The following is a 10,371-nucleotide window of genomic DNA, read 5'->3' on the forward strand; positions in this document are numbered from 1 at the left end:
GGTGATGTTTTTACGGCCCATACTAACGCTCCTTCACTGAGGGCTTCCACTATCCAAATTTGCGGCTCTTCCTATGATCATTTCCTTACTCTTATTTTTCTCTTTTATTACTCCGTCTCTTATCACTTTACACTTATTTATTAATTAAAATCCCCTGGATCCATGTTTATCCCAATTTTTCTCTTTAACTCAATTCCTGACTATGCCTTAGCCAATTGTAACGCAGTGATTAATACACACATGTCTTACCGTTAAAAAGTTGAGGTACCGTCTTTTATAATCTTGCACAATGTCATTTAACCACCTTATCATTACAATTAAGCTATTCTAAACTATGTCCTGTACCTTTAGTACTTTTCTTCCTTTTTTCACACTTGTATCTGTTCTACATTACTCCCCCCTTTTATCTGCGATGTGCACTTCGCAAATAAAAGCTAATTTAGCACGGAGCTTCACTTCAAACACCAACACAACAAGACATGTCCCCAAAAACAGGTCCTTTAACGGTGTGACCTTGCATAGGACACAGACCAGCCAAGTGAGAAATGCTCACCCTGGTTGAAGTTGTCTGAAGATGCAGCAGGACAAAGCTCGACCAAGTTCGTGACGTCAAGTTCTATCGTATATTCTATGTAGCCGAGAGGTAGATTTTATTGTAGAAGTTGTTGATGATGAAGGAAGGACTCCGAGGACCTATTACTTTCAGTATAACAAAGTTTATTACACAGAAGTTTCACAGGTCAGGACGGGCATCTAGAAACCCGGAGACATCACACAGCCAAATGGGGAAAATCTGACGTGCGGGGGTCTTACACACAGTTATATAGGGACATTGATTCCGCCCCTTGACTTCAGGTAAATTACGTCCCCTATGGAATGTTTAACTAAATAAGGGCTAGTTTTTGTGTCCGAACATGAAGACAAAAGACAATCTTGTTTAACTGTAGACAAATGTGCTCAGTGAATTGGTGCCATCTATGTCCACTTGTCTTAATACCCCTGTGTTTGGATGCAGAAGTCTCCATGGGGATGTAGAATGTGATAGAACTTCCTGGTCTGTGTGAGAATTCAAACAACAGATATTCAGGGACTCTAACACTCTGAGTTAAGCATCGGCTCTGAGGCCTCAGTCTGAGAACATGTGTTATCAAGTGTCTCTTTCTCATTGTCTTCTTTGGCCCCATGTACCAGTGTCAGCTCTCGTGCTGATTGCTGGACCTTCACCTTGAACACGTCACACTTCTCAGGTAACAGGCCTTTGTTGAAGAGCACAGACGTCAGATAGGAGAACAACACAATGGCAGCAATGGCAGACAGCATGGAGATGGTCTTAACTGGAGCATACTGGACATAAACTCCATCCTCAAGAACACATCCTGGGAAGTGGAGGACAACTGGCACCCCGAGTGATGGGAGTCCACTGAGAACTCTGAGCACCAATCCCACCACACAGCCCATAACAGCTCCGTAACCATTGGAGATATTGACGAAGAGGACGCAGACCAGTTGAGGGAAGATTATGATGTAGGCCACTTCAGCACAAAGAATCCAGTAGAGTAAGACACTGTTTTCATGGCCTGTTAGTGATGTACCAACCAAACCCACGACCATCACAGCACCTCGGATCACCCACTGAATCTCTCTGTCTGATGCCTGGAGAAAAGGTAGAGAGGAGGAGGTGAAGAGGTTTGAGATACTAACTATTACCTTATAATTCAATATACTCACCTGTGGCCTCAAGATGTTCTTGTATATGTTGACGGTGAAGACAGAAGCAGCAGAAATCAAACCAGAATCAGCAGATGACATCACAGCAGCAGCAACACATCCAGTTCCGATTATGGAGATGAAGGACGGGGTGAGGTGCTGTAATGTGATGGGCAGGACTTGAGCTGCTTCCCCACGTTCATATGGAAATGGAGAACCATAAGACGTCAGGTTCCAATCTGAGGAGCAGACCCAAAAAAATTCAGACTGAAATAAAACATAACAGTCAACACCGTATAAAGTGATCAAGTATAAAGTAATCAACCGTCCAAATCGTCAACAGAATCGCTCCTATTCAAAAGGCTGGTTAAATAACTTGTTTATAGTGATCAAGTAGTCTGCTTTCAGTGATCATTTGGGGTGTTGGTACTGGGTATTTGTGATCTACAGTTCGGCCCACATGTGTAGACACAGCCTTGAGTACATGTTCTTTGTTCTGGAGACAAACCAAAGCTTCCAGAACTCAGTCTCCCAGGGTGCCTCAACATCACACAGAGGTGTGAAATCTGATCGGAGACACAAGTTTCAAGCACTATTGGTCACACTGGGCCCCATGACCCATGAGGTCACCAGGCCAATATAAGTCCAGTTCTCCCATCCTTCTTTCTCTTTCTACTTAACCCTCTGAGAGGAGAAGTGCGGCTGTCAAGCTCACTTGCTCTTTTATACTCATCCATTCGACTCAACTGTCCGAGAGGAGGTCACCTCTCTTTCTGCTCAACTTCAATGGAGGAGGTGCAGCTCTCCACTCACCGAGTGATGGAGTCTTCCTCCCAATCCAAGCTGCATCGCACAGCATAGCCACAAAAACAGGAGCCACAAACCAGCAAGACGACTTCACTGGACTTTGAACAGCACATCAACCTTTTTTCACTTTTCTCGTATGGGTAACAAAACTGGGCTTAATAATTATACTAGGCTGAGCAAAGACTGCTCATTCGATTCCATGTGACGTTTATAAGTTATTTGAAGTTATTTTATGCTCTTCACAGTCTTTCTTTGCATACAACAAGCTAATTTCTCTAACCTGGCACACACACACACTCACACACACACACACACACACATATATATATTTTTATATAGTAAGTACACCTTTAGTGATTTCTGTTTTTACACTTTATTATCTTCATAACCAATGTCTTTTCTGCCGCAGTAATGTGTTTTGTCAAAGACGACCTTAGAGACGTCTTCTTTGTTTGTGGCAGTCGTCATCGATTGTTTATTTAACTCGCCTCTGCTGCTCCTCATAGCCTTTTTCTGGCGGACAAATTTGTCCCATATTTTTCGTTATACAAGTGGTCATACTTTCTGATCTCTTCTGCCAAACGCTCTTCTATTTGGTCCATATTGATTTTTCTAAATCTTCAGTGGTTTCTGCCGGTATTATGGGGCATGAAACCGGAACTGTGACTCCGGAAAGGATGTAGTTAGCAGACCAATCACAGCTTTGTGGGCTGCGTGAGGCTTGCATAGCTTTGTCGTATTGTAAAAAAAAATTGGGCGACGCACGCAAGCACGCAAAAGGTACGCAAGGGCTCTTGCGCTTGCGTGTCCTTGAAAATGCAGAAGCATGCACCGGCCTTTAGTCATGCGAAGATTTTGCTCCTTGGTTTCCTGTCATTTAACCATTGATTTAACGTGTTTTGTTCTTTCCGTAACATTAAATACAACAGATAAGTGGATGTTAGATTCCACAGTTTACATTAGTATGTAGAAGTTGTCAGTACCTGTAGATGCAGCAGCTGCCCCAAGCAGTATTGGAGGTATTCCAAACACAAGTAGGACGAAAGCAGCGACGAAGCACGAGCGCTTAGCTGTGGCTAATGAAGAAGCTGCCAACGTCCTCTGGTGTGAAGACTGATATCCCAGATTTCCCAGTGCCTTGAAAATTAAACAGAATTAAAATATGAGTCATGTGTCTTTATCTTGAGGATTTATCTCAACACTAGTGAAGTACATTTGACATCAGCCACAGTTTTGCTCCATCTTACAAACATCAAGAAATCATCCATGATGATCCCGGTCTTCTCCAGTCCTGGTGCACCAATCCAGGGAGCGTGTAAGGTGTTGTTCATCAGAGTCTTGCTGATGTCCATGCAGTTAGGGTTCATCAAGACAAAGGGAACACACAGCCACTGCAGAGACAAATACAAATGTAAGTAATGGACAAAGACTCCAGCAATTTATAAAACCTTAAAAACCAGCAACTCACCAAGCTAATGAATATAAGAACAAGCTGAATAATATCAGTGTAGGCCACAGAGTAGAGACCTCCCAGCAGAGTGTAGATGATGACAACAGCAGCAGAGATCCAGATACAAAGAGTGTAGGGCAATTCCAGGACCACACTCAGGGTTCCTCCTGTATCAGTGGAATTCTACTTATATACAGACTGTACAAGTATCACTGACTCATATTCCTTAAAATACATTTATTCTGAACTTACATTTAAACACACACACACACATATGAGGAGAGGTTAAAGGGCTTCTGTTTAGTCTTACTTACCTAAACAAATCATTGTAAATGCTAACCATAGTATATCAATAAAAATTGAAGCCAGGCTCAGTCCAGCTGTCAGAACTTGTCCATACTTGATGAGGAAAGGGTCCATCATTGTGACACACTTCATTTCTCTAAGTGGTTTAGCAAACACCAGGCCACCTTGATGTAATGAGGGGGAAAACAGAAACTAATGATAATATCAAGAAATCACAAAAACATTGCTTCAACTTAAGAACTTACATAGAATAAACTAAATAGAAACTTACATAGAATAAAAGATAAGCTGCATGCAGTTAACGTCGTGGCGGCCCAGGTTAGTCCCATTGACGGAGTGTACACCATCTCAGCTGTGCCAACAATGAAGCCTCCTCCAACCCATGTAGCTGCAGGATGGATCAACACACAGCAGATATTTGGACAAAGACTAAAGGTTAGATCATAATTCAGTATTATTGATCAATAGGACCAGTTGGACTTCACCCAAACAAGACTGTTGTTAGTCAAATCTGATTTAGCTGTTTATTATTCATATTAAACAACAATTCATGATGTTTTCTTGTAAAAGTAATGCTTTTATAAATTGCCAGATCTTTCTGCCTCCATGCCTGCAACAGACAGTTTTCATCCTGTTGTCTTCAGCTGAGCTGTCCTCACCTGTCATGGTGAAGATCCCCACCATCCAGTTGATGCTCCGGTTTCCCAGTAACGTCATCTCCGTCTTATTGGCTCCACTTTTCTTCTGTTCCCTCTTGGACTTGAAAGAAGCCCAGATGCCGGTCCCAAGGACCAACAGGTAGAAGAGCACCATCACTATCACTCCTGGGATGTTCACTGCCATGATGAAGAATGTTGACTGTCTTTCACGCCAGCCTGTTGTTGCGTGTGGAAAATCAAAGGAGAGGAGTCGTCGTTGTCAAGTTGAAATTAAGCAAGTTTATTCAGAGGTCACAGGTCAGGAAAACGCGGTGTCCAGCAATTGAACATGCATGGGTCTCTAGTTCTACGCAGGATTCTGCACAGGAAAAGAGACGCTTAAACAGAGTGCGCACATAGGTTATATATTGTTATATTGGGCGTGACTGGGGTTCGTCTTGGATTGGTCAAAACTAGATGGAGGCCGCTGCATCTAGACGGGGCAGTGCCTCATCCTCTTGGAATGTCGCGTGATGAAGATATCGTACGTGCACTCCATTGTCGTGGCTACCAGAGGTCATAATGTTCCTGCCTCAAAGCACCTGCCTTAGTGTGTTGTGGGGGAGAGTTTTAGGCCAAGGTCTGCTCATTATCTGCTGTTGGTGTTCTACTTTGTGTGTGTATGAATTGAAACAGGGAGCTGGGATGTGTGGTACAAAGTGTTGACTGTTCTACAGAGTGTAATAAAGAGGTCAAAGGAATGTATGTGGTGTATGTCAATACATTTATGTGGTATATGTCAATAAATCTCCCTTTCCACACCTGATAGGTGTGGACAACACGGGGAAGGCAAAGGGCAGAAAAGGGCAAGCCAGATAAACAAACACAACTAAAGCCATGAGCAAAAAACACAACACCACAAATAAAATCAAAAAGAAACCTATACTCAGTAAAACCCAAAAATAAAAACGTCAAAACATAGCTGTGATCAGAAGAATCACAGCCATCAAAACTTGTGTCGAGAAGAAGCTCCCTTTCCTCCTAAGTCCACAGTATCACTTGTAAGGGAAAATTCAACCGACCAGGTTTCCCACTACTCTGGCCTTGGCAAACAGGGAGTTTGCTACAGACTGACCCAGAAGATAAGACACAGAGGAGGATTTCATATCTTTTTCTCACCACTTTTAATGAAGCACCTCTCCTTTCTGTGGTCGTGCCCTGGGCCTGACCCTGTGTTTGAGTCAAAAAGAGGGGCTGTATACACTCAAAAAGGGCCAATTTGGGTCAAAACCGTGTCCAGAATGGGTCCATACATCACCATTTGGGGCTATGTGACTAATCAGGGGTCAGAGCGACTGAGGGGACAGTCTGTAATGCAAGATCAAAGGCATGGTCAATATCTGGTCAGTTGTCATCATCTGAGCAAAAATCATAAGAAACGCAGTCTCTTATGTCCCTTGTCTCCTCAGAGTGAGCTAGCAGAGGCAGTTGTAATGCACGTTCAGTGTCATTCTTTTGTATCGCAGAGTCTATGACACGGATGCACAGGGCTCGAATGCATGGAATACAACAACATCCGCAGATGGCGAACAGGGCTATGAACACTGCGACAGATAGTATGAAGGCCGCAACCAGTTTAGACCATTTGCCAAAGAATTTAGTCATAAAATCATCCCATGGTTCAAGCCAGAGTGTTCCTTCATTTCCACAGAGAGTGAGTGCAGTCTATGGAGTGCTTTAGATAATGTACCGTCTGGGGCTGTGCTGTTGGGGATGAACGTACAACATTGTGCACCTATCATAGCGCAATCACCTCCTTTCTTTTCGAACCATAGTAGAGGAAATACAATCAGTGAAGCGATTAAGGTGAAAAACAGTACTGTCCCCCTAAACCCACATAACCCAGGGTGTCTGAAAGGATGCCAAGGTGTTTGCCTTGGTTCCATTTTTTCCTTATTATTTAATTAAAACACATGCATGATACTGTGGATTTAGAAAGAAAATGTAACACAAGAAACAAAATCAAACTCTAACACTGTGGACTCTGTTAAATGCTTAAAATGAATAGAAAAATAGAAAACATAAGGAAATAGGCTGTATCAGTTATAGTGTGTCCCAAGTTCTGTGTGCTTGCTTGGGGAACTGGAGCGCTTTATGTCAAAACATAGCTGTGATTAAAAGAATCACAGCCAGCAAAACAAAAATGTAAAAACAAACAATTCAATTAATATAAAAGCGTCAAAACATAGCTGTGATTAAAAGAATCACAGCCAGCAAAACAAAATTAATAAAAGTCAATAAAACAGCATTTCAACAACCAAAGAGAAGAGATAGATTTCCCTTCTCATCAAACCTGAGCATTGCAGAACAGATCAGCTGTTATTTAACTTTCACTGGGCTCATTGCATCGGAGCAGCAACTTCTCCAGACTAAAAACAAAAAACATTGTTATCTCATTCTCACAAGGCCACAGTTGCGGATGAAACTTTTGTATGGGTGTAAGTGGCTTAAATATAATACAAACAGAGAAAGAAAAGAAAAAACATTGCACATTAACTGTACTTAGAGATGGGCTTTAAAAGGACTCCTTAATGTGATGTAGTGAATCACTCATCCTTGAATTTATATTACGAATCCAATTAGTAACTAGTGGAGTATTAACTACATAGAAACAAACAACCACGTCTCTTTGTGATCTTAACGCCAGTTGTAAGCTGTAAGGCTTCTGGCCCTCCCCCTTTTCATCCTCTGCTGTGCACGTCTTAATCTTGGGAGTAATTTTACGACCAGAAGAAGCACAGGACTCCATGGCCGTCCAGGAGTAACACAGGTACAACTTATACCCTCTCCATTTTTTCAAATTAGTTCTTATTTCAGCCAATGGGCGGGAAGGTGAAGGTGCTGAGGTACAATGTGTCAGGTGGTGCCAAGGTGCGCCTGATTTACCTTTGACCTGGGCCGAGTGTGAAGTAACCTCCTTCACTTCGTACGGTCCAGTCCACCTGGGTTCTGGCCACTTTCTCTTGTGAACCTTAACTCTTACCCAGTCACCAACTTTTACCTTCGGTCCTGCAGCTTCCTCCGGATCAGTCGCCAGGGCCCTGGAGACCTGATTGGAGAGAGCTACAGTAACAGCAGTTAAAACCTTCATATAACTTGACATTTCAATTTCAAGGACATCCAGGGGTGGCATGTGACCTCCATCCCTGGGTGGACCAGGCATAACTCTGCCTGTCAACAGTCATTTAGTGTCTGCACAAACCTTCGCAATTTTGGTTTTAAGCGTTTGATTGGCTCTTTCTAAAAGGCCTTGTGACTGTGGATGATACACTGAGCCAAACTTATGGTGTATGCCCAAGGCAGCCTCTACCTCTCTTAGGTGTGTGTGGAACAATTTCCTTGTTTGTAGGAATACTAACACACGGGCAGAGACCGCAAAAAGGGCCTCTCCTCAGCAGTCTCCCCCACAGTCACTTCTTCTAATTTTTATTCTTATTTTATCTTATTATATTTTTCGTGGTGATCGAATTGTTAGGCCTTTCCATTCCCTTTTTTATAGAGATTTGGAGGGCCTGGGTGAGTTAAATCCGTAGCGACATGCCCACACACAAACCTGTTAAGGCTTTTTGTTTGACAGTGTGTCGTCACGCCAAACCGCACGTTCACCACCATCGTAGAACTAGTTTACAACGCGTGTCTGGATGAATTTTAACTCCTTTTTTTTATAGATTCATGTGAATGGGTGAGTTAAATCCCTAGCAACATGCCCACATACCAACCTGTATCCAGGGATTTTTCCAGTGTGTGTCGTCACGCCAACCCCGCACGTTAACCACCGTCGTGGAAGTTTTACAACGTGCGCCTGGCTGATTTTAACTCTTTAGCTACTCTTACACCAACTCATTTAGACCTGTTTTACAGTGTAAGCTGCCCTTTTTCCTTCGGCTACTCTTACACCAACTCGTGTAGACCTGTTTCACAGTGTAAGCTGCCGGTAACCTTTCCTTCAGCTACTCTTACACCAACTCATTTAGTCATGTTTTACAGTGTAAGCTGCTGGTACTCTTTTAATAAAATATAGAAAGACAACTTGCATAATACACAGCATTTTCAGACCTTTTAATTACTTTTCTAAATTTAGCATAAGCAACTTGTACTCACCCTCAGTACTACTAATCAAGAATTTAGGTTTTTTCCTATCATGACAATATGCAGATTTCAATTAAATAGGCTCTGCTTACCTTTTAATAGTACAGCGCTGTTTTGATCAGGTTCCCGAGGAGAGACGAGCCACGCAGGGCGGTTCTTTCCCGTCCGAGAGACGACCTCCTCCCCGACTGGTTGATTTCCACTCCGCTCTTTTCAATCGTCTAAAACCATCCTCTGCTACCAATTTGTTGCGTGTGGAAAATCAAAGGAGAGGAGTCGTCGTTCTCAAGTTGAAATTAAGCAAGTTTATTCAGAGGTCACAGGTCAGGAAAACGCGGTGTCCAGCAATTGAACATGCATGGGTCTCTAGTTCTACGCAGGAGCCTGCACAGGAAAAGAGACGCTTAAACAGAGTGCGCACATAGGTTATATATTGATATATTGGGCGTGACTGGGGTTCGTCTTGGATTGGTCAAAACTAGATGGAGGCCGCTGCATCTAGACGGGGCAGTGCCTCATCCTCTTGGAATGTCGCGTGATGAAGATATCGTACGTGCACTCCATTGTCGTGGCTACCAGAGGTCATCATGTTCCTGCCTCAAAGCAGCTGCCTTAGTGTGTTGTGGGGGAGAGTTTTAGGCCAAGGTCTGCTCATTATCTGCTGTTGGTGTTCTACTTTGTGTGTGTATGAATTGAAACAGGGAGCTGGGATGTGTGGTACAAAGTGTTGACTGTTCTACAGAGTGTAATAAAGAGGTCAAAGGAATGTATGTGGTGTATGTCAATACTGTTTTCACCTGAGTAATGTGGTGTCATCCAAGTATCCGGAAGCCTTGACATTCATATTGCACTCGAAACGGCGTCATTACATTTCATTGAGCTGAAGCTTTTATCCAAACCGACTCACAATAAGTGCATCAACCATGAGGGAACAAACCCAGAACCACAAGAATCAAGTAGTCACTTAGCTTAAAGAAAAGTCTAACTACAAAGTGCTACATGTAAGTGCAACTCTGTGTCTTTAGTCTGCGGCGGAAGATGTGAAGACTTTCTGTCCTGATGCCACTGGTTACCAGTGAAGGGAGCGGAGGAGTTTGAGAGAATTTACGGTAAAGACCAGTGGAGCTGCTGGTTTCTTAATGAGATGCAGAGGTTCTGTTGGCACTAGCAGGTAGACCTGCCAAGAAGGAGGTGCAGTAGTCTAGGTTTGAGATGACCAGTGCCTGGACCAGAAGCTGGACCAGAGCCTGGACCCGAAGCTGGACCAGAACCTGGACTAGAGCTTGGACCAGAAACTGGACCAGAGTCTGGACC

At 43.2% G+C, this 10,371-nt stretch overlaps 1 protein-coding gene across 1 annotated transcript; it reads right to left on the minus strand.

The window, feature by feature from the left end:
• Nucleotides 1-974: 974 nt before the first annotated feature.
• LOC128449691 (high-affinity choline transporter 1-like) lies at nt 975-5,113 on the minus strand. The gene is made up of 8 exons (XM_053432974.1): nt 4,930-5,113; nt 4,542-4,658; nt 4,279-4,434; nt 3,983-4,131; nt 3,762-3,905; nt 3,498-3,651; nt 1,729-1,946; nt 975-1,653 (listed from the first exon to the last, which is right to left on the minus strand). Exons 1-8 carry the CDS (start codon nt 5,111-5,113, stop codon nt 1,093-1,095), a joined length of 1,683 nt encoding a protein of 560 aa, XP_053288949.1. The 3' UTR covers nt 975-1,092.
• Between the last annotated feature and the right edge of the window lie 5,258 nt (nt 5,114-10,371).

The sequence above is a fragment of the Pleuronectes platessa genome, chromosome 10 (genome assembly GCF_947347685.1).
Source record: "Pleuronectes platessa chromosome 10, fPlePla1.1, whole genome shotgun sequence".
Classification (NCBI taxonomy): Eukaryota; Metazoa; Chordata; class Actinopteri; order Pleuronectiformes; family Pleuronectidae; genus Pleuronectes; species Pleuronectes platessa.